Source organism: Xiphophorus couchianus, chromosome 9 (genome assembly GCF_001444195.1).
Source record: "Xiphophorus couchianus chromosome 9, X_couchianus-1.0, whole genome shotgun sequence".
NCBI classification, from domain to species: Eukaryota; Metazoa; Chordata; class Actinopteri; order Cyprinodontiformes; family Poeciliidae; genus Xiphophorus; species Xiphophorus couchianus.
Window position 1 is genome coordinate 6,907,060 of NC_040236.1, and position 24,648 is coordinate 6,931,707.

The following is a 24,648-nucleotide window of genomic DNA, read 5'->3' on the forward strand; positions in this document are numbered from 1 at the left end:
GCATGTGTGTCCACTCCCACCATCTGCTCGCCACAGACACGGAGGACAAAGGCATGCAGACACTTTGACACTGACTCCTGCCATGCGTCTTGCCTTCGCATGTCATAAATTAAAGAGAGGAGCTGGCAATGAATTGAGTTATGTTGTGTTTAGTTTAGTTTTTAGTGAAAGCCTCCTTTTAACCTAGGTGTCACAGGAAATGAGCTGACATGGATGTCAACATTTTGCAGATACCAGTATGTTTACATTTCTGGAAACAAACTGAAATCAGTTGGAAAACACACTGGAAGTTGGAGAAATACAGCAGCAGTAGCCTAAATATGTTTCCTGAGGTTACCTTTAATGTTTTGGTTACCCTACGACACTCAAATCCAAGTTACAAGCAGAATTAGCTGCGTAATTCTGTCAGGAAATTAAAAAAATAAAAAGTTCGAATGACATTTAAAGTTGTTCTTCGGAGCAAAAATGATTAGCTGTAAGAGGACAAGTTTTGGAATGCTTTTACTTATGATTAATGAATTTTCCCATAACAATTCAGAGAATATTCTTGCTTTATTAAGATTGCCCTACCACCTTCCCTCTTCTCGACTCAACCTGGGAGCTTTACCTACTAAGACATGCCAAGCTACGAACGAAGAAAGGAACCATATACAGTTTTTTGGCTCCCTGGTACCAGATTATGACTCAGAGACTTAACATTTTTAATCCTCCACCTTTGCTGGAACTCTGTCATTCAGCTTTTGTTTCCAGTAGAAGAGATTACATATCCAAGTATCCTGGGACCCTTAAAGATAGAGTATAAAGCTTTCTAGGCATGCCCCACTTAAAGAAGACCCTAAGACAGACAAAGCGCATGCTGGAGAGATTAAATAACCCTTATGTCATAGGAATTCCCAAGACTGAACTGAAGAGTATAACTGGACAGAGGGATGTCCCTCTTTGATATGTTTGTTTTCTTTCCACCCTAACCAAAAAGTGGTGAAAGACACTGGATGAATGGCCTGTCTACTGATTTAACCTCATAACTCAGCTGACTATAAATATATCTGTAAGCAAACACAAAGTGCACCTGAAAGATCTTAAAACTACAAGAGCAGCTTTCCTTAAGTCTCAATCATTAAAGCAAAAGAAGCTATTGGATGAACAAATAATATATATATATATATATATATATATATATATATATATATATATTTTTTTTTTTTTTATTTTTTTTTTCATCTTAGAAAACCTTTAAATTCAGGACATTCAGGTCAACTGTAGAACTACTTCTGTCGTCATGACGTTATAGTAAAACAGTAATCAACTAGCATTTACCACATTTTGATTTTAAAGTGTTTTACTGTTATGTATTATATGTTATATTTCATTTACATATGGTGGAAGGTAGAAAATACAGAATAGCAGACTGTAATGTTTCTTTCTTAGTTTTGCTTTCCAAGTAAAAAAGAATCCCATCATCCTTATGAGAAGAAAGTACAATCTTTTACCTCCAGCTACTAATAAATCATAGCTGTTTAAAAGATAACTTGGCAGCAAATAATTTTCTGGGTTAACATTACAATTTATTGGGTTAACATTATTGTTTATTGTGTATTATGCCTTTTTAATCTCAGGAAAAAGCATCTTTGGTTGACATATGGATCTCACAGGGGTGGCACAATTACTGTAACATAAAACATCCCTACAGATTAGCACTTGAAGCTTTTAGGGCCCTTGAGCTGCCTCTCATTCATTACAGACAACAATTCAAACCATCTGAAGAAGTCTGTGCTGAGACTTTCACCTGACCTTTGACCAGTTAAGTTCAGACAGTCAAGTATTTGCCTTAGAGAGCCATCTGCCTTTTGCTAGACCTCATCTACATTCCTTCCACTGCACTCTGCTTCCTCTGGCTGACCACTTCTGCATATCACTCTTTATTTTGATGTGACCATAAGTACACAATGGAAATTGAGTTATGTAACGGTTCAGAGTTGCATTTCTGCTGTCATGTACACAGGGAAGTACACAAGTGAAGCAGGGTTTTGGTTTGATTCACATTTGATGGTACTGTGAAAGTGTCAGCTATAAATTTGTATATCTCCAGCGGTCATTGGGCGAGAGGCGAGGTTCACCCTGAACAGGCCGTCAGTCCATCATAGAGCAACACAGAAACACACAGGACAAACAACCATGCACACACACTTTATAACTAAGGACAATTAGAGAGACCAATTGATCTGGTAGTCATGCTTTAGTCATGCACTGTGTAGTCATGCACTGTGGCACACTTGCTGTACATATATTTACATATACATACTGTATCTGCATTTTTTGAATCTTGCAAGGACTGCTCTAAGTTGCTTTTTATATTAACAGCATTTTATATTTTATTTTTATTTTTTATTTTATCTATAACTACTACTCAGTGGTAGTTGTTATTGTGTCTTGTCTCTATGCTGTAACTGCGAAGTAATTTCCCTGCTGGGATGAATAAAGTACTTCTATTCTATTCTATTCTATTCTATTTAAGACTGTAGTACCCAGAGAGAACCCACATCTGCACAGGGAGAACATGCAAAGTCCATTCAGAAAGACCCCAGACCAGGATTCAGATCCAGAGTCTTGCTGCAAAGCAATAGCTGCTTATGAAGGTCAACATTTAGAGGTAATAGATATAATATAAATTATATTTAACATTAAATTTTCCACTTTAACCTTACCTCACAAAACAACCTTCCAACTACAAGCAAAAATGCATAACAAAAACATTACAAACAAAAGAAAGGAAAAAAATGTGCTAACCAAATTGTCTGCAACATTTGCCTTTAATGGCATCACTATCTGTTTTTAAAAAAATGATACTATAAAGCTACGAAAAAATCTAGTTTGTAATGAAGAAGGTTTTAACTAAAATAGGGACCTCTATCAACTTCTGAAATTGATATAAGTTCAATCCAGACCAAATAAACCACTTTGAAATGATATAATAAAAAGTTAGATTCAAAAATAGCTGCTTTTCTTCAGTATGGTGCAGGTTAAACATTTTATTTATGTTTTGTTTATATTACAATATGTTACATTACTACATTATATTACAGTATGACAAGAATAATTTCTTTGAGTGTAATCGTTCATAAACAAAAAATGGTGGTTTAACAATGTAATTAACTTATACTTTTTTCACTTTTGTTCCCTTATTTTTGATTCATATCATATAGTTGCATTTTGTTGAAATGCACATTCCTAACTGTAATCTATATAATAGGACTGAAAATGTTTATACATTTTAAATCATGTGAAATTCAGGCTTGACCGACTGAACTGCCCTCTAACTATTACCAGAAATGCAAAACATTACACTAATCTGCTCATCTCTATATGTCAGCAAAAGAGAAACTAATGCGTTTAATAGTATCATTAGTTGCATTAACAGCTATTGCAATAGTTAAAGTATTTTTGGCTTATACAACTGAAATGTTGTAGCTTTAACCTTTGTTCAAAAATAGTGTTTTTCAGTGTAAGGCTTAGATTGAGCAAAACTCAAAGAAAAAGTTAACTGAAATCTCAAATAAAAGATCTCTTTGTCTTTAGTTCATAGACATGCAGCCTTGGCACAATTTATAATGACTTAAAATGAAATGACAATTATTTAAAAGAATAATCTTACTGCTCCTGGTGAGACACAGCAAATTATTTCCCAGACAGCTGTTTGCATTTAATGTGGGAAACAGGAAACTGTTGTCTGAGTCACAAAATGTCAGCAACCAAAAGACATTTTGTGCCCTTTTCAGTTTCACAGGGAGAGAAAATCAGGTGCTTTTCTGTTCTGTCTTTCATCAACTCTCCCTCCATCCTATCGCCCCCTACTCTGCCGAACATGTTTACAACAAAGCAGAACTGCCCTTTAAGGGGGAAAACTGTTCAAAACACATAGAAAAAAGCACTAGGAATAGCATGACCATTAATATCAGCAAAACATTCAACCTAACTTTAGTGCAGAACAACAAGTGGTTCAAATCAGATATAAGCCCCAACCTCTGAAAGACAATCATGTTTTTGACACTACAGTAAATTCCTGCTGCAGCTGTGAGCTGAATATCTGCTCAGGCAGGATGTTCAAACAACAACAGACCCTCCCCTCTTCTCATATACCCTCCCTGAACAGGACACGAGTGGACATCCTGTCAGCACAGCTCCTTTCCTCAGTTAGCTATTATTAGCAGGAATCCAGCCTCAGCTTATCCCACAGGGCCTTAGCGGGCTATCCAATCCCATCTCTGAAATTATTGAAATGTCTAATCCTAATTGATTAGAAATAAGTCTGCCTCTGAATCACCACAAACAAAAAGTCATGTTCACATGTCCAGCCAACAAAAACAAACTCCAGTCAAGGTGTGTGTTTTTAGTGTATTAAGCCATAAGGACATTCCAACCCTCTCCTGATCCTTGTTCATCTGAAATCAAGAGTTAACTCTTAATCAGACACACACCCTCATATACGGTGCTTTACAGAAGTATTCATGAACGTTTTTTCTTTTTTGTCCCATTTATGAACAAGCTATAATATATTTTATTTGGTTTTAACGTGATAGACCAAGACAAAATGGCGCATCATTATCAGATGGGAAAAAAGGCTTTAAACATTTTGGAGGGGTTGGGTTCAAAACAAAATAATAAAAGTAGATTTGCTTGGCTTCACTGTGTCGCCTCTCTGCTATCAATCTCCTCCTTTGAGTCGGTTTTAGCAGCTTGAGAGAAAACATTTATAAACAACATCATGTGAACTTTGGGGTATCTGCAGAGGTCCACAGCCCAGGTGGGACAATCTGTTTGCATGTGATGTCAGCTACTTATCAGGCACTATAAATCTATACATCTTTACAAAAGAGCAGAAAGAAGAAACATTGTTGATATCCCACATTTAAAGTGTCACATTACATGAAAGGGACCCAACAATGATGACAGTAACACGTTACTCTAATGTGACCACTTTCTATTTAAACCTTCTATGGATGCAAACTCAACTGAAAACCCACCTGTTTAGGATTGTATTTGAAACGTAATCAATTACAAATTTATTGATGGAACCTGACTTAATGTCGTGTTTTGATTGTTGATTCCATGTTGCATTGTGTTTCTGTGTTTGATACGATGTCAAGCACTTTGAAATGCCTTGCTGCTGAAATGTGCTATACAAATAAAATTTGATTTGATTTGATTTTGATTTTAATGGATTACTATTTCCAAACCAGTAATCAGATTAAAATAATGCATCCAAGTCATTGTCCGTTACAATTTTTGACTCTTTCCTTTGTAAAAATGTATATTTGCTTTCTTCTTGTGTCATGGTGAGTGGCATTACATAGGTGACAAGTCACGTTTTCAGCATGATGACAACTCATGTTAATTGGGTGTAGTTTTGTCATATTTACTACAGAGTCTGTTCTATGGATGGATGGAAGCAGATTGGTAGGCAACTTTACATAAAAAGCCAAAAGCACATAGACATGTAAATTTGAGGAAGATGGTATCAAAACCGCAACAAAGTGAAAATGTTCAGGGGATATGGGTAATTTTTTGCAAAGTGCTGCATCTTGTCAAGTATTCACTTTAGAAAAAAAAAACTACCTTGTGTCCAGCTGTGTTGGTCCCACTGTCTGCCAGCACTGAATTGGGAAAACTCAGAGAAATGTTTCACTAGAAAGAAAAGGGAAAAAAAACTGATAAGATTTCCAAATGCAGACACACCCACGGCCACAGGGGCTCAATTTTTTGACATCATCTCTTACCATAGGGCGTTGGAGGAGACACTGGGAATGCTGGAGTCGTTGGGATGAAGTCAGAGTTGTCCATTTGTCCGTGGTAATCCACACTGTTAGTTTTGTAGAGATGACCATGCTTTAAAAAGACCAGAAAAGAGAATGAGGTGAGGAGAAAACCAAAAGAACATTGGAAATGTTTTTTACGAAGTGCTAAGAGATGACAACCTCCCCCCTCACACACATAAACACACAGCAGCAGACATCAGTCTTGTGATCTGTGTGGCTGCAATGTGTGTTTTGGTGTAAACACTCAGGCCATTCATGCAACACAGGCAAAAGGCTGGGTGAAAGAAAAGAAAAGTCCAGATTTTCCAAAGCAAAAAAGCTAAACATAGAGTGACACCTAAATGTTTTGGAAGCGCATAAATGTTTTGTTTCCTTAGGTTTCTATGATGACTGTAAAGATAGTTTTAAGACTGCTCTCCAATGAATCTGCTTCACATTTATTCAAGCTCTTAATAACTTAAAAATGTTATTAACGAAAACAAATTTTCTATTGTATTTTCCCAAAATGATTGACTAACTTTATTTCAATCAGAAATATTAAAAATCACTCTATTAATCTAATAATGAAAGAATAACAGAAGCTCTTTAAGTCATCTTCTTGTTGTGCCAATCAGATTTTTAAAAAAAAAGCACAAAGTCATCAATACTTTGCATCAAAATAGGCTCACATGCTAAAAACTATTGCTAATATTTTTACTTCTGAGGTTTTGCTGGCTTAACAAAGTGGAAAAAGCAAGACATCCCTGAGAGTCCAGCAAGCTGTATAACTGTCTCCTCCTTGAAAAACGGTAAAACTAAAATCAGATTATCACAAGTGTAGAGCTTGCTCATCACTGGCATCAGGTGGGTGTGATAGCAAATGTGTGCACAATCAAGTAAAGATAATTGGACACGAAGAAAAGTAACAGGGCCAATTTAGTCCAATGAGTAAAAAATGGAAGGACACATCAAAACTCAACAAGAAGTTCATATGTTCCTAACATCTCGAGAAGAAAAGGTAAGCGCTTCGCTGAGTTCTGTGTGGCGCCAACAGTTAAGCATCCTGATACAATCCAGGTGTTGGGATGCTTCTCCTACAATACAGACCCAAGAGCACTGAAATGATTAAAGACTGAGATCAAAACATTCTGCAGCGGCAACTTTATCCAACAATCCAGGAAATATTTGGTGGAGATTTATTTCTTGGCCGGATGGACCATTTTGTCAAACCGTAAAAGTTATTATGAAGAAGCTATTGGACCTATTCTCAGAAAATTCTATACATTTTTAAATGCCAAAAGCAGGTGGAGATCTCTTCAAAAAATTCTTAATTTTTCTTCAACATTTTGAAGCTGTAGGTATTTTCTTGTCTGCAATTTTATTGTTACTAACATGTTTTAGGTTTATGCTCTTCACACTCTACATTGCTTCAGATGCAGTTAAAATAAAATCAAATTTATTCATAAGCCCCAAATGTTACCTGATAAAATAATTTGTATACCTTTGTATGTGTATTGGCAGCAAAAAGACATCAAAAATGTCAGCAAACACATTTTATTGTTTATTCAACGCAGCACAAAAGCTCTAAAACCAAAATGATTTACTCATCTTCCTTTTCTTTCTACCTACCAGTATGTCAAATGAGGTGATACTGAGTTTACCTGGGAGGTTGAGAAGGAGGGGCTGTTGGCTGGGGAGCCTTTAAAGCTCTGAGCTCCACCTCTTTTCCATCCTGGACTCTGAGGGCCACCATAGTCCACCACATCGCTGACATGTTTCTGCTGTTTCCACCCTGATCAGGAGAATAAAGAGGCAGAGGAGGGAGGGAGCCAGACAGTAAAACAGATTATAATCTGACACGCAATCTGTTTGAGAATCAAACTCAGTCACGTGCTCTGCTGCTACACACACTTACACGCACAAACAGTCTAGTTATGTTTTTAAAAAAGCGTGACATTAAACTAAATTGACACTTTGTTGTAAACACATGCCGACTTGCCAATAAAGGGCGATGACAGTAATTAGTGTTTTCCGTGTTTGCTTTCAATAAAAGCTTCTCTCCATGTGTTTTATCAGTGGAGGTACAGATAGGGTGACTAAGAGAGCCTGCACCATAAACAGATGGTGAAACATCACCGTGTCTCGTTTGAAAAACATCTGCTATAACAATCACTTTTTTTTTTATTGATACAATAGTGTCCTCTGAGTTCAGAATTATGTTGAAGTCTGTTCTAAATATGCATGCTTCCAAGCTGAAATGAATTATTTTGAGAAACCAAATTCTAAATAGGCTGATTTCATTAACACAGAAGAAATTCTGAATCTTTGTCATTCTTCAGTACAAATAACAAAAGCATCAGTGACACTGTAAAAATACTGACACTAAATCTACCAATCAAGAGGAAGGGAGAGAAGGGAGTAAAGTACAAGCAGTGCTCACAGGATTTCTAAAACATAGTCATTTGTGGATAAAAAGTGCTTTGATGACCACAGAGGCTGTTGGGTTTGTCATTTTATTGATGTACCACTGATTTTCAGACACTTTAGCCTGTTATGCTTGGCTTCAAAGTCTCTGCTGTTGGTATTTAGAGGGTCAAAACCTGGGAGTAGGCTAACATTTTAAGGGCTCAATTTTAGCCACCCAAAACATCTCATAAAAGAAAAGCTGGAATGAGCCACTTCAACTAACCCAGCTACTGTCCCTGCAGCGGGCCTGCCAAAAAAGCTTCCATGGAAGTCTCAAGTATCACCTAATGTCCACCACACTTGTTACAGGACTGTAGTCTTTTCAGAAAGATGAGAGGGTGAAGTCATTATGTCAAAACTTCAAAAGCATTCCTGAATGCTTACAAGTTCCTCCTCCTTCAAACCGTCCCCTGAAAACACTCACTATAATAATGAACCAAGACAAGTGTTACTTACAGCTTAAAATGTGCCTAGGAGGAAATATCAGCTTCCAATGCTTTGACACGTCAATCTGCTGATGTACAAACACTCAGACCCCGTTTCCGGAACATAAATTCTAGGTTGCAGCCAAAACTAATAAGTAAAGGATGAGAGGTAGATGTTGAAGCAAAGACACTAACAAGAGTTGTCTGAGTTGCTGCAAAGGACATTCCTGTTCTGATATGTCCCAGATAAACCAAATTCTCACTGGTCTGAGCTCAGTTTGGACTGTTTCTCAAGCAAATTGCATCAAAGTGGAGACATTCCTCATATGATGCCATAATGAAATAAGTGACAGAGGTCACAGAATAAGAATTACTGTTCTTACAGGTGCCATCCCAGTGGATATGATGTAATAAAATCACCATACAGCATGTGCCATCAGGTTGTGGAGAACCAGGCAAGGACAGACAATATGGAGAGTTAGAGGAGTTTCCAAAAAAGTATCATCAATGATTTGTTGAGTTTCTCTTGCTTTCTGAAATGAAGTACTTTCATATTGTGTCGTATCTTTGCATCTTTGCTGGCACAAAAATCTAACATTTTATTTTTGTGCAACAATTGTTTGAACAATATTCCTGTTGTTTTCTGTTTTTAAGTCTGTTACAGTAGTCTAGCTATCCTTGAACTTTAAGATTCAAGGATAAAATTACAAATTCATGCATTACATTTTTTAGAATTTCTGAAATATTAATGATTTTTCCTGAATTAATTTACGAAAATTAAATTCAAGCTTTCCACACACACTAGATTACCATGCAGAGTTAACTGGAGCTAAATGGTGGCTCGTCGATTTGCTTGAATCTCAATCTTTGTCCAGATGCAATCACATTTTGGACTGCCTTGCAAAATAACCAAGTATGTTAAATCAATATTTTGAAAATATGGCCACATGGGGCATGGACTGTTAAAAGCATTACAGAAGCAGAGGAAGGCTTCAGCATTCAATGTACAAATGGTATCCAAGTGTCAGTCATATTCCTACACCCATGCTCAGTTTAAACTGTTCCACGCTGAAATGAGATAATCCTTTAAGAAGCCAATTCACCATGAGATATTGCTCATTCCTTGTATGTAAACCGTCATGATGCCAAAATGCTCTGAGAGGTTATGTATACACATGTCACACCAGCAGGAAACAAAAACACCTGTTATTTCTTCCCCTTATTAAGGAACAATAAATGAGATCAAGAAAATGTTCAAAATAAACATTCAGTGCTATTTGTTTTCAGATTTTCCACTTCAGCTTAGTTCTCAGGTGGTGTTTTTTTGTTTTGTTTAGGGTTTTTTTAGTTTTTTTCTCCCCTGCATCACAGAAATCCCTCTCATCTCTTGGTGTGAACACACAAAAATTCAAGTTAGGGCTAATCTGCCTTCATCTGTGATTTGTACCCATAATCATTGTATCTTTCTTAGTCACTTTACCCACTTCACGTTATGTGTGGTTGCACTGTTTGCTTCATAACTGCTTTAAGACAGACAATGACACGAGGAAAATAAAGGAAATGTCACGTACCACTGATTTGGCGGTATTTCAGATACGTAAATCAAAAAACTATCGGTAATTATCAATTTTGACTGGTGTAAAATGTTTATTGTGATATGTTTTTCAGCCCTAACTGGCAGATAACCCTTGTGCAAAACTATAAAATGACGTTTCTGTGATTTCTCATGGGTTTTGCCAGGACAGATATTTTCTAACAGGTCTGATACATTTTACATCAAACATTTTACGTCAAACATTTTGTTTAACGTTACCTGACTGATGGGTTTGTCCTTTGTGACTTAGGCCGTTGGTGTGCAGAGAGGCTGAGCGGGACAGAGGAGAACATCGAGTGGGAACCGGAACAAAAGTGGGGTCTAAGTCCAGAATCAGCTTGTTCAGCTGCTCAATGGACTCGTCAATGTCTGTAGATAAGGAGGCCAGCTCATCTTCCTGACAGGATGAAGTAGTATATTCAGGCTGTCTGTTGTCCTGGTCTAAGAGGCCTCTCTTCACTGCTTCCCTGCTGCTTAATCCTCGTGTTGGTGTTTCAGGAAGCTCCAGAGGTGCTGGTCTCTCTTTATTCGACTTGCTGGTTCCCTGTTCAGGGATGGGATCCACCATCTGCTGCTGTCGAACCCAGGAGTGAGTGGAGTACTCTGTTTGGGCTTGTCTCTGAGTTGCAGGTACATTTTCAGAAGGAAGTGAGAAAACACTGCTCGGGTCTGGAGCCTGTGAAGGAGAACCTTCGTCCTCATCATCAAGAATATCCGTCTCCCTTTCACTTGATGAAACGTCGCCATTGATGGTGGCTCCCAGTCCGGACTCATTTCCAGTCACCTTTCCATCTCCAGCACCAGAAGAACTCAGTTCAGTCATGACCTCCAGAAGAGCCTGGATTGGTTCTGACTCAGCGCCAAAAATCAACTTCTCAGCCTGGCTACAAACGTCCTGCGTGGCTCCTCTTCTGGGTCCGACTCCGGTCTGCCCCTGTGAGGCAACGGAGAGGCCCAAGTCACTGCTGGCTGACGGCGCTCTGTCGCTGCAGCTCGGGCTGATAGATGGCAGAGGGTACAGAGCTCCTTCCTCAGTGCTCTTCTTCCTCAATTTGGAGTACAAATCTCTGTTTCCAGATTCAGACACATGAGGAGGGCCTGGAAGGAGACAGAATTCACTCTGGTCAATTTAAACCTGGTTAAAAATAGAGAAAAAATAGAGAATCACCGCTTTTGGAAGAGATTCGGTTTCGTTTTTACTAAACTTAGATGACAGGAAGCATTTTAGCTAAAACACAGACACTCTGGCTTTGCAAACATCTCAAAAACATGAGTAACATATTTCTCCCAGATCAGGCAGAGATAAAATTAATGTGATGACAAGATGAAAAACCCCATAATCAGTACTTTGTCGTAATTCTTCTAGTTTTTCTATCAACTTTAATTCTTTGAGGACTTTGCATCATCATCAAGACTTCATCAACAGCAAACTTGCTTTGAATTAATGCAATTCCTTCAAAATAGTGACTGAGATTGTTCTAGCTCTATTACCCAACATACAGTCCCACATCATCAAATGCTCTAGCATCATGTCCTCCATACACTTTTATCTTAGTCTTGCTTTTTTCTGTTTATCATGGTTTAATCATGTTTTTTTTTTTTTGTCATTTCTTTTCCGATCATGAAAATAACAATAATACATTTTATTTGTACTACACTTGACATTATCAAAATCTCAAAATGTTAACAGAAATTACTTAAAAACAACACTTTAAAAAACAGTTGGAATATTAAGCATGTTTTGAAGGGGTGAGAAGTTCTTTGAGTTAAGAAAGTTCATTTCTATTCATGTGTTAAGTGAGGAGGGGGATTTTGTAAGTTATCCCACTGCATTGTGGAATGGGAAGCTAGTGAAACGAATGAAGAATAGGTGTAATGTGTTCATATTTTTGCGCTCTTGTCAGGATCCTAGCTGGAGCCTCTGAAGACTCCTGCAAGACATCCCAAGGAGTATAGCTCCACATCAATCCAGTCTGGAAGAGACAATGGCATAGATTCATTTTTCTGAATCTGGTAGAGTGAGAGAGGAGCAAAGTTTGGTAATGTTAAAAAGTTAATGGAAGTAGATCTTTCAGAGTTGGTCTACATGATATTCAAAGGTGAGGCGGGAGTTCATTTCAACTCTGAGGTTTGTAACTGAAGGGGAGAAGAGGATGTTGTGACTAGAGGAAGCGATGCTGATCATAAGAGATGACTTTATCTGGTGGGGAATGATCAACATTACTTATGTTTAGATGTTTTGATGATGATGAAGATAAAATGCAGAAATTACTATGAGTTCTCTGTGCTGATGCTTTTGTCTTCTCAGATCTGTCTGGATTTTTCTGGAACATTTTGTTTGCATTTGGTTTGAGCTGATGGGACACAGCCAATGTTTTTTTTTTTTTTAATACTCTGTGTTGATTTACCTTCTAGATAATTTTCATAATCTCTTTGATTGTTTCCATTGACAGCTCTCCCTTTGGGTGAATGTTTCACTGTTTTTCTTTCTAAAATTATTGCTTACTAAGTAATTTGTTCTTTAAGGGTTTTTTTCCCAGGCTCGATTGTAAAGTGTTTCTCACTCATAATATCGCTCTGAGATTTAATGGTAAATAAATAAATTTAAACAAGAGAAAAAACAACACACTAGCAATTTGCTGTAATTATATTTTCTGATTATTGTTTACTGGCTCTTGCGATTTGTCTCTGAATCACTTACATTCCACTGGAAAACTCCAATTTACAGTCAAAACTTGTCTGATTGTATACAATGGAGTGTGCACCTGCATCCCCACAGCCCACGAATCATGACTTCAGACACACTTGGTGTAGAAAACACAATAACCTTTTTGTGTAGGCTGACAGGACCATGCGTGATTCTGCATGTCACGAGAAAAAGGACGTGTCCGTCACAGTCATCTACCTGGGGTCAGACGACTGACTCACATATAGTTTGAATAAGAAGAGATCTGATTAACAGCTCTTCTAGCAAGTAGGACCAAATTGGTCTTGGTCTCACTGAAAAATCAAACCGGCATCTCCATAAAACTTGTCAGCAGAAGGAAACATGAAGTGTTCCAAAACTGAGGGGTATGCGACTGATTTGGTTGCCCTCCACTCTTCCTTCAGACTCTGGAACATTGGTTCCAAATGTAATGCACAATTTACTTTTAGTTGAATAGAAGACTTTGGAACTTTTTTTTCTTTCAAATTAAGTAAGCGCTGATATTTTTTCTTGTTTTCCTTTCCTTGTTGCATTGTGTGGCTTAAGTCACACAATGCAACATTTGGAGCTCCTGTCCTCAATTTGTTTGTGTCTGGGAACTCTTGAATCACTGAAAAGCACTCCATATCTTGTGTATTGAGGCCGTCCTTGTTGCTTGTGAACCTTTTTCTACCACGTTTTCCTTCCACTTAACTTTCCATTAATGTTTTTTACATGAATAAACAGCCAGTTTCTTTAGCAATGACCTTCTATTTGTTTCCCTCCTTGGTAAGGGTGACTTTCTACAGCAGCTTTGCCATGATTGTGATGGCCAATTACATAAGAAAAAATTATATGTATTAGTCTGGAGGAATATATTTTGGATTTTCATTAATTGTAAGCCATGATCATTCAAATTATCACAAATAAATGCTTGCAATATGTCACTCTCTGTATAAATGATCAGTAAAATAGTGTCACTTCTTTAACTGAATTACTATTAAGGTATTGATGTTCTCATTTATATACATGAAACTTTAAGCATATAAGCTTGTTTAGTATTTTGTAATTTGTGGTTGACCTCCTATATAGATTTTATATATAGATTTGGGCACAAATAAGCCACTTAAATGTAAGATCTGTTCCATGTTAAGCTTGTTTAATTTTGATAAAGTAAAAAACAATATACAGCAGCTACTGGATAACACACAGTGAATGCCACAGCTGTATGAGTACAGCCTCTTGAGTGCAAGAGAGGCAGTGAAATTGAAATGCCAGAGATGCATGGTAAAAACTTCCCAGTGGTTCTAAGACGCTTTTCACACACTGATGTTCACAAACTGATAAACAGAGATCTAAAAGAGCAAATCTTCAATCAGCCCAACAGAAATAAAAGTAAGAAAGCTTACTTTACCCGCAGCCAGCAGGAAACTTTCACTGTCCGCTCTGCTGACTGGAAACAGGATGGAAATACTTTGCCGAAGCCTCCCTCCGGACTCAGAGAAGGAGGAAGCAAAACGGATGACAGGCAGAAAAGGAAAGAGAAGGATGACAGTGAAAGCAGACTGAAAAGTTTCAGAGCAGCTCCTGATTCTGCTCCTGATTCTGCTCCTGTTTTTTCATCTTCTCAGCAGCAGGAAGACATGTGAAGTACATTCTTTCTCCTAAGGTGCTAACAGCTCTCTGGTGTGCCCCCTCCTCTATTCTCTCCTTTCCCTCTCTCATGTTGCTGCACTTCAAATCCCCGCCTTCAACCCTTTAGTTTTTTTTTCTGTTTCTGTCCCTCTCCACCACCCCCCCGCATCCTGTCCCAGCCGACACAGGTAGCTGAGGGTGCACTCATGCGTTTTCATCTCAGGAAAGGAAGGAAACTAAAGGGTGGATCATTCACTAGCCTCACATACACACACATGCATAGGTGGGAGTGTGTGCTATATAATGCACACACTGCACATAATGCACTTTCAAGGAAAAAAAAAACCTCCAGAAGGACCTTGAGCTGCCCAAATTTGGTGAGGAGAATGTAAACATGGAGGCGGACTCCGGGGGAGAAGGGGGAAGGGAATTTACTGGACAAATTGCAACCTGCAACTTGAACCTGAGAGCAGTGCAGATAGAAAGGGAAGGCAGATGAGGGGATGGAGTGATAGAAGCAGCACAGGAGAGAAATGTTAGGTGTTCAAGTAGAACAACCTGAGCTCCAAACAACAGTCGCAGGAGCAGCTGAGTTCCACATTCCTGTTTGCAGTACTGTGTGTGTTTTCCGTGTTTACGTGCCGCTTTTTCACATGTCTTTAAATCTAAATTACACGGCTGGTGGGGGCAGATTTAGCCATGGCATAAAACAGCTGGAGCTGAAACCTCAGCCACAGCTTAAAGTCATTGTTTCAGCTGTCTGCTGTGGGATTTTGTGATTTTGTGTAGGTGTTTTTATTCCCAGGAGCTGGAAAATTCTTGGGGGGAAAATCTGCAGCTTCCAGTCTGTTCGCTGTCTTGGTTGCTTTCACGAGAATTCCCAGAAACATTAAGAGGAAAGTCTTTAACACTAGTCTTCTACAATTATGAGATATTTTGTAGGTGGCCAAGAAAGATACCACAGCAAAGCAATCCAAAGAAAGCTGGAAATTTGATGGTTTCTTTTGAAATAAGTTGTGTGAATGTTTTGAAATCCCTCCTCTTTCACTTAAAGTTTGTACTCCACCAGAGAATGACTCTGCTTCATCAACAAAATATTTCTTAGACATATACACCTGTTTTTTAGCCGATACTGAAAAAAGAGGGAATCTCATCAAAACTAAAATTGTGTGCAAATTGTCAACAGGTCTTCATCAAGAAGATGATGACCTGTTGACAATTCGCTGTTACTGCAATAAACAGCTTTAATTAAAATAAAATCCTAAATTTGATTGCCTTTTTGCCCCTCTAGCATGCTTCACATTAAACAAGCATAATTTCTTGAATAATTCTCCTACAGCTTGAATGCATTTGAGCTCCTTCTGGAACATTATTGGCCCATATTTCTTTGAGTTATTAAGATAGAAGTAAAAGCAAAACATAAATATAAACTAGAAAAAATATAAAAACATTAAATGTAAACTGAATGCAAAAAATCTGTGACATTTTTAAGTAATAAATATAAAAAACTAAGCAATTATGAAAATTATGTGCTACAAATCAAGAACAATGTAGAAAACAAAAAACACAGCTGAAGAGATAATTTTGTCAAACATGCTGCTCTTTTTGTCTCATTTAATGAAATAATTTTTATATGTACATATAAAATACCTTTGTCTACAGTCTAAGTAGTTTTATTTTAGTTTTATACAGTGAAATGTTTCTCTACTTTCATCATGTCTGTTTGTTTTATGTTCTTTTTTGTAAGTCACAACAGCGTAATTTCCATGTTTCCACACTTTCCCCTCACATAACACAATATTAGCGGATTCCATCCTAATCCAGACAAAATGACAAATCAGGGAGAATAAATAAGAATAAAAGGTACTTTACTTCTTTCATAACGAGCCCAGTCCTGGAAAGAATCTCGTCTGACTAATGGGTCCATCGTGTCATAGTCCACCGTCACACAGCGCCCATTCAACCACTGCTCTCTACCTAGACATAAAAAAATAACAAACACCAGTCACTTAGGGAATAAAACTCATCCCTCGTTTGATTCCTCATAAAAATCAAAACGTGAGATGTTACATTTTGATATCCTCCCATTTTGTTTGCCTTTGTTTTTCCTCCTGTGTTAGTATCTACTGATTTAAATTCCTCACTGATATGCGTGTCCGATAAATCCCTCACATTGCTTCCTGTTGAGAAATGAAGAGTCTGGTTGCTTGCTACTTCCGAGCGGGACGTTTTTTGGCGTGCTGTCCAACACTGCCCCCTTCTGGATGTAAAACGTTTTCTTTCACAAATGAAAATTAATAAATATCATTTTTAATGAGGGGTCAAAAATGTTAGACTAATAGTTAATTTAGATCTTTATATTATTTATCATGTGATGCTTATTTTTAAGTGAAACTACATCATATACATGACAAATGTTAGCTAAAATTATCCTGAGGTATCATAGTTGTGTTGTTATAACCTTAGAGTGCAGTAAGACATTAACTTGCCATGTTCCATTTGTTTTCTCCTGTAGAAGGTACACTTGACCCACCAAGTTTGAGTTTAGCTGTCTTTTCCTGAATGGAATCGGAGACAGAGCCATCCCTTTGCTCTTTGTTATTCTTTCCCATGTCTTCTTAGTTTCTAGTACCTTTTTGCTAACAGAAAGTGCTCCTAAAATTTCACTACCCTGTTTCTTTTGTGGACAAAGCCACCATTGATATAAATATTGTTGCCAACTACTACATTATGTGTACTCTCTTTGCTTTTCTGTCCCATATGACCCCGCCCTGCGTTTACAGACTTTACTAAACTGTCAGTTAAAGCAAGAGTGATTTTTATTACAGTTGATGCAGTAGGAACCTTACATGTACTAAGACGACTGTTTTGTTCTTCATTACAATTTTTTTACTGATATATTTAAAGTTGGTTTATTTGAGAACACTGAGTGGTGAACATTTTATGTGCTTGCTTTGCTTGGGAGTGGAATTTAGCTCTTGCACATTCTGACAATGAATTGGGTGTTAAGATTGTTTAGAAAAGCAAATCAATCAAATTCTTTTGCTGAACTGCTGATCAATTATGATACTGATACCAGCACCAGAAGAGGTGCAACAAAGCATACATACAGTATGTCTTACAAATTTAGCTATCTATCAAATTCTAGAAGCGTTTCAGTCTATGAGGTTATTGTTTTAGACTTTTCTTTTTGCAAAAAACTATCATGAATGTGGTACATTCAGGATGGCATAACATTCATTCAGGGGAAGTGTTTGCTTGCAGGATCTAAAGACTTTGTAAAGAATTTGTAAATCCTCCAAGATGTCGTTTTACTAAGTAAAAGTATCTGTAAAAAAAACAACAACAACAACTAATTTTTATGTCTGTGGAGACCAATATTAATGCAATGAAATGTTTTTTCTTAATTTGCAGAGAAAAACATTTTAAAAATGAGTTGACTTGTCATGCATTCTGATAAAACACATCATTTTGTTCCCACAACATGAATGTTCTGCAGAGTAATTCTACCTGCGATCTTTTCAGGGCTCTCTGAGAACAGCAGCTCCACTTTTCCATCATCTGGGAAACGGGGATCTGGAATATCGAGAGCAAACATGAGACAGCTGCATATGTTTCCATTTGTCCTTCGAGGTGCCAGCGTTAGTTCAGGTGTGCGGAGAGCCAACAGTTTTATCAGTTACAGATTAAAGAGCCCCTGAGCGGAGCTGGAACAAAGCAGGTTATAAATACCTTCGGCAGCAGCACAGTCAAGGTCCGCCTTGCAGAAAGAGAGGGAGTGTCCGAACACCAGGCCCATGTGAAACTGGAGGCGGAAAACAACTTGGCGACTCACTGATTGAAGGTTTTTTTCATAACACACCACCTAAAAATGAAGAAAATTTGGGTGACAACGCATCCTGTTTACTGTTCCATCTACTTCAGTTTACCCCAATTACATCCCAATGTCTGCTTGAAGGGAATCTGATGACTTTTAAGACTTGAAAGTAGCTACTTTGAACAATGGATAATTCTAGAAAAGTTAAGAAATGAGATGCATTTCTTAACTTTTTTTACATAAGTTTTATGCAAAAACATAACCCTCTGTTAAGAAGATCTCAACAAATCAAATTAAATATTTAGAACTTGTGCCAACAACCTTTTTTTTTTTACCATACTGTTAAAAAACAAAAACATTCATCCTAAATGGGTAGAAGTGTCTTATTGCAATTGACTTGATAGTCAAATAACATGAACTCTACCCATGTTATTTTGCAAACTAGAAGGTGAAAGAAATGTGTTATGTGGAAAACTAACATATAGAGAAGGAGTATGACTTTCTCACCATGATGTCCCCTTTGAGGAGCTGAGCTGGCTGAAGCACGATGTACAGCCGATCCGTCTGAGCAGCATTAACGTGACTGAAGTGAAAGCAAACACATATTAGCCGCTGTCCTCTATCTGCTGTGTTTACAGTGTCTAAATGATGAGCCTTACTAGACTGGTGATGTGCAAACTGCTTGCAGACTTTGGTAGACCCTAAGGAAAAGGCAGCATCCTGTGGGATTTAAAGAATACACAATAGTTTTCATTAGCTGTAAGTATAAAGTCATCTTAGCTAATGAAATGACGAAAGCATCAGCCTGTGTGCAATTGATCCATGTAATGTGATTTACTTGAATTTAGTGGCTGAAAAAAATACAACACTTAAATAATATTCTAGTTTACTTCTGTACATCTGTGTCCAGAATATGGGCTACAACTTTCAGACACCTTAATGGGCTAAGAAGAAAGTTACAGTAGTTGGATCATTGCTCTGTGATAAAAAATGTGGACTTATTTCTGCATTTCATTTGGAAATCAAGGAAGACATTAGGCTCACTGATCAAACCAAAATAACACAGAATTTATTTGAGTAATATAATCTAGCTACCTTGTGACTGATAAAGAGTAGATCATAGAAAATTACTTCAAATCATTAGTCAATAAGGCAGTTTTTAAGAGTCTTTTTACAAAACTGTATGAAGATGCAGTACAGCACACCATGCAAATATGTCCCAGCATGAAATTCCCCATGGTACAAAGCTCCGTTTTGCTCCTTTTATTATTAAAAATTCAGGAAAACAGCAAGAGCACAAAATGGCAAAACACCCAGAAAACCATGTTTGAAACTCTGAAAGTGAGATTCTCATCAAACTCAGTGAAGTACCGGTGATGCTGTTTAAGCTGTCTATGAGGTGTCTTCTGTCTGACCATCTTCACCTGTTTTTTTCAAATGAACATGGTACGACCTGTGAAACTCCCTCTCAAACTTTCATGCCACCACTCACTCCCTGTGGAACTATTTTAGATGTGTTGAATATGCTGTTCTAAGTGTGCCAACTCCAATTTGCAAAGCCCCTTTACAAATGTGTAGCTGCCATTTTTCTTTTGATGCTTACCTTCATTTGGTCTTGTTGTGGGAAGACCATAAAGAACTACACAGAGCAGAAAAGACGGAGATGGGTTCATCCTCAATCCTCCTTTTAACATGCTGCCCACCATCCAAACATACCTGAGAAGATACAGCGAGTATGTTTCTGGCAAGTGTACCAATAAAAATACCATTGAATGACAATCTAGAAATAAGTCAGATCATGACAGATGAAGGCTGAATGTGAGTCAGTTGGCCAGGGGGCTGTTACCGTTTCTGTGAGGGGATCATCAGAGCCGATAGCTTGTCGTTGTAGAATTTCCTCATGGCAAAGTGGTCCAGAGAGAGGTCTGCACTGAGAGAAATGCACATGTTCAGATAAAGTTGCAGCTACTAACTGAGCTGCAGATGGCTCGAAACATTTTGGTATCCTGCAGCGATTTCTGTCTCAAAGCCCGCTTAGATCTACCCGATTTGATTTGTACATAAAGTCACTGAATGCCTTTACTGTCTTGACTGTCTTTTTCTCACAAAATTATTTATGTATTTTAGGCTCTGCTCCCTGCAGAAACCAGGCGTCTTTCATAAGTCTTAGCATGCCTGCGATCACAAGCTCATGGATCGTGCACACAGGGACAATGGTCACAATCAGGTATTTCCCAACTGTTCAGCCATGTTCAGTATGTCTACACACACGTGCAGAGAGCAGGAATTTGATTAGAATCCAGCTGAACTTTTCTGACATCTGAAGATTAACTCAACCTAAACTAATATTTCTAATATGACTTCCTTGTTAAAAAATAGAAGATGTGCTCTGTAAAAGCTATATTTTTTGCACTATTATGACTTGCCTACATGCACAACAACATGATCTTTGGCTAAAAATCAAACAACTCTGAGTTTAAAGTCTCTTTAATCATCCAAGCTGTTCTTTGGCTTGTCAAGAGCTCAACCTCTGTTTTGTTGTGTCAATTGCTCTTTGATCTTAACAACCACCCAGAAAAGCACTTCAAGATTTGACAAAATCAAACAACGTTCAGTGCCTCAGGCTGAAAATGTCTATTTAGATCTTTTCAACAGGAAACTCTTTAAAACAAAACTTTAAAATAACAACTTTAAAATTCTCTCAAGAAGCCCCCTACTTTACAGGGTTTCTCTCAGAATATTACATGGTTAAAAACTAAAAACCATGTAAATTAAAGTGTTCTCATAGAACACTTCTTATATCTACTCCACAAAAACAAAGTTAGCATTCTACAATCACTACATTGTTTCTACAAATGTCTTGATGATGTGGTGTTAAAAAGCTTTGATCTTATTGGACAATTCCTGTTTATCAAAAAAAAAAGGAGATAAGGACGGTGCTGAAATCCTCTATTAGTTCAATCAGTGCCTGGATCACAGCAAATTTAGTAAACATTAATGAAGTGTTTAGACAAGCATCTGCTGCAGTGCCATAATTACTAACATAAGCAATCCTGCAATCTACATCCAGAATGTGCATGTTTGGCACTGCTGTGAGCACACAACCCCAAAGTCCATAAGCTTATAGATGTATTAATTGGGCTCCAATTCCTGAGCTATGGAATCAGAAACACCATATACCACTGCTTTTCTTTTTCCTGCTTTTTATCATTACTAAATATAATATCAGACTTCTTTTTAAGACCTTGACAACCATTCTATATTTCAGCTTCAAAGCTCACAACTTCATGCACAATTTAGAGATATATCCAACTCTCCAGCTACAAGCCCCAGTTCACTAGGTAGCACAGCAAAGTCTGATTTTTTTGTACATGATCTGATCATTGCACTGTATCTACTGCCTTTCAGAGCTTGAATAGTGTGTTTCAACTGCTTGTTTAGAGGAGTGGTGCAACAACCTGATGGATGTAGCAGCTTTTATTGTAAGGCTCTTTGCAGCACAAAGAACCTTACAATAAATTGCATGGTCACTAAAGGCCAGTGGTTGTTTAATCACATTGTAGCCAGGTTGAAATTCTCTGATAACAAAGCCAACCAGTCTATGCAGGCGACACTTCATTGATCAGTTCCCATTGCTGCCAGGAAGTTCACCTACACAGCACTCCACTTATGCTCCAACAATGATAATGAACCAACATGCTCTCAACATGAAAGATTTACGGTCTCTCAAACAGGTGAGGTAATCTTGTTATGTGTAACTTAAAGTGCACTCCATCATTAATGCATATTAGATGTCAAAAATGTCTCCAAGACCCTTCAAAGACCATCCATCTTCTGGCTACATAGTGTGATGGCGCAGGCTTCACACTATGAAGCCCGCAAAAGAGTAAAGAACAGGCTTGTTTCATAGTGTCTTCAAAAGTTTATTCACTGATGTGCTGCAGTTCAACTCTATTTTAAGAAAAATTAAAAACGTGTTACCTGGCAGACATATTGCTGAAGTGGATGTACGATGCCAAGAGAACTCCAAGCCTTCCCATATCTCCCTGTTGAAGATGTTCACAGATTTAAGTGTAAATATTATGTCCATGTACCACACAGCTCACCTCAAGCACATCATAATATATGTTACTGTGAGTGGGCAGTGCCCCCATGCTTACCCTGCAGTGTAACACCAGGACGCGTTTTGGATAACCTTGGAGCCAGTTCTCCATTGCTGTGCACACATTAAAGATTTGATCCAGGCTGGGAGCTAAGATATCCAGCCAACCTGTGTTGAAAATCTGACAGGAAACCGAATTGGTGCGTTACATTCACACAGAACTGAAACCTTGAAGCCAAATATCTATGAGTGTTTAATTACCTTGTGGGTCATTTTTGTAAGAATGTCATGCTTCTGGGAAAGGTTAATGAGCTGTATTAGAACAGAAAAGTGAATGTTTAGAAATTACAGTCATATTCAAAAAATCAGAATAAGCACTCAGATGAGGGCCGTTTGTTAGATGGAAAATAATAACCCTTAATAAGTTCATATTTTGTTTTTTAAAAATATTGTTTTTATTGATTTTTATTCTAATTTTAAATGTCATGTTTTCATTACCTGTAAGTGGAAAATCATCATAATTAACCCTCTGATGCGTGACATATTGACCATACAGTCTTCCATGAGTCAGTCTTTTTGGACTTGTGTTTAAACCAATGTGTTTTTTATGCTACTTTTGTCATTTTGATTCAAAATAATGTTTAATATGATACTTTCTGCTGTGTTTTTTTTCACACAAGAATTATTTCATGTTTGAAATATTTTAATTTTTCACTTTTTTAAGCATTTTTAGAAGAAATTGTAGAAGATTTGTGACAATTTGTAGAACATTTATAAAACGAAATGACAACTCAGCAATTTTACAACAGCAATGTTGGAAAAATGTCAGCGTCCATTATGTGTGTGGGTGTGTGTGTCGGCAGGGAGAGGGGGGGATAGAAAGAGCATGTTTCTTGAAACTAGCTAACTAAACAAGCTAACTAACAATATCATCAGTATTCTATTGTGCTGTGTGTATCATGCATGTGGGTGTGTGTAGGTGTGTGAATTTATCCATCCATCCATCCATTCATTCATCCTCTTCCGTTTATCCGGGGTCAGGTTGCGGGGTCAGCAGCCTAAATAAGGAGGCCCAGACATCCCTCTCCTAAGCTCTTGTTCCATCTCCTCCAGGGAACCCCAAGGCGTTCCTTGTTGAGAAACATAGACCCTCCAGCATGTCCTGGGTCTTCCCTGAGGTCTCCTCCTGGTGGAACATGCTCAGAACACCTCACCAGAGAGGCGTCCAGGAGGCATCCTAACCAGATGCCCAAGTCACCTCAACTGGTTCCTCTCGACATGAAGGACCAGCGGCTCTACTTTGATTCCCTCCCAGATGACTGAGCTTCTCTCTCTAAGGGAGAGCCCAGACACCCTAAAAAACTAAAGCTAATTTTGCCTGCTTGTATCTGTGATCTCGTTCTTTCGGACATGACCCAAAGCTCCTGATCATAGATGAGAGTAGGAACTTAGACTGGTAAATCCCAAAGCTTCGCTTTTTGACTCAGCTCTCTCTTCACCTCGGCAGACCGGTACAGCCCGCTTCACTGCAGACACTGCTCCAGTCTGCCTGTCAATCTCCCGCTCCACTTGGGGCAGGACATCCTCCCCGACCCGGATAAGGCACTCTATTCTTTTTCAGTTCATTTATTTATGCATTCATTTATATAGCTATGAATTTTAATTTTATTTATTGAGATAATAAAAGAAAGGACCTTGAACACATTGATCAACAGGTTTTCCATGTAATTCAACATCTTTTCTCTTTTGGTTTTCTTATCCAGGGTGTCAGACACACACAGAGACACACCGACACACACACACACACAAATAATACACATGCACCATAAAGTATAGGCAGTAATGTTAGCTAGCTTGGTTAGATAACTAGTATTATCTAACTTCAAAGAAGGGTAATAGGTTGATTTGTGACAATAACTCTATCACAGTACTCATGATTGACACACACACCCCCCCACACACGCCCACACATTTGTGAGGTAAAAATAAAGATAATAATTATATGTAAAGGTTCTTGCTTTGTAAAATGTTATTATTAAGAGGTGAGACTTAGGGCTCAGTGTGTATGTTTCACACAAAAAAAAATTCCTGGCAGTCACAGTTGGTAAGAAACAAAGATTCCCATTAAATT

At 37.9% G+C, this 24,648-nt stretch overlaps 1 protein-coding gene across 6 annotated transcripts in view; it reads right to left on the minus strand.

The window, feature by feature from the left end:
- Positions 1 to 24,648, minus strand: part of LOC114150874 (tensin-3-like) — a 43,521-nt gene that overhangs the window by 15,442 nt on the left and 3,431 nt on the right. For 5 of the 6 annotated variants that reach the window (XR_003596852.1, XM_028027615.1, XM_028027613.1 and 2 more), the window contains 14 exons: positions 22,779 to 22,829; positions 22,576 to 22,698; positions 22,397 to 22,461; positions 20,262 to 20,345; positions 20,019 to 20,131; positions 19,075 to 19,135; positions 18,923 to 18,998; positions 18,331 to 18,463; positions 18,109 to 18,174; positions 16,471 to 16,575; positions 10,497 to 11,375; positions 7,454 to 7,584; positions 5,775 to 5,883; positions 5,614 to 5,682 (listed from right to left, as the gene is read on the minus strand). Coding sequence is in view for 5 of the 6 variants with exons in the window: in XM_028027615.1 (XP_027883416.1) it covers positions 5,614 to 5,682; positions 5,775 to 5,883; positions 7,454 to 7,584; positions 10,497 to 11,375; positions 16,471 to 16,575; positions 18,109 to 18,174; positions 18,331 to 18,463; positions 18,923 to 18,998; positions 19,075 to 19,135; positions 20,019 to 20,131; positions 20,262 to 20,345; positions 22,397 to 22,461; positions 22,576 to 22,698; positions 22,779 to 22,829 (2,065 nt within the window). In the remaining variant the exon portion in view is untranslated. The remainder of the gene's footprint in view (positions 1 to 5,613; positions 5,683 to 5,774; positions 5,884 to 7,453; positions 7,585 to 10,496; positions 11,376 to 16,470; positions 16,576 to 18,108; positions 18,175 to 18,330; positions 18,464 to 18,922; positions 18,999 to 19,074; positions 19,136 to 20,018; positions 20,132 to 20,261; positions 20,346 to 22,396; positions 22,462 to 22,575; positions 22,699 to 22,778; positions 22,830 to 24,648) is intronic. The other variant, XM_028027616.1, reaches the window with a different exon arrangement.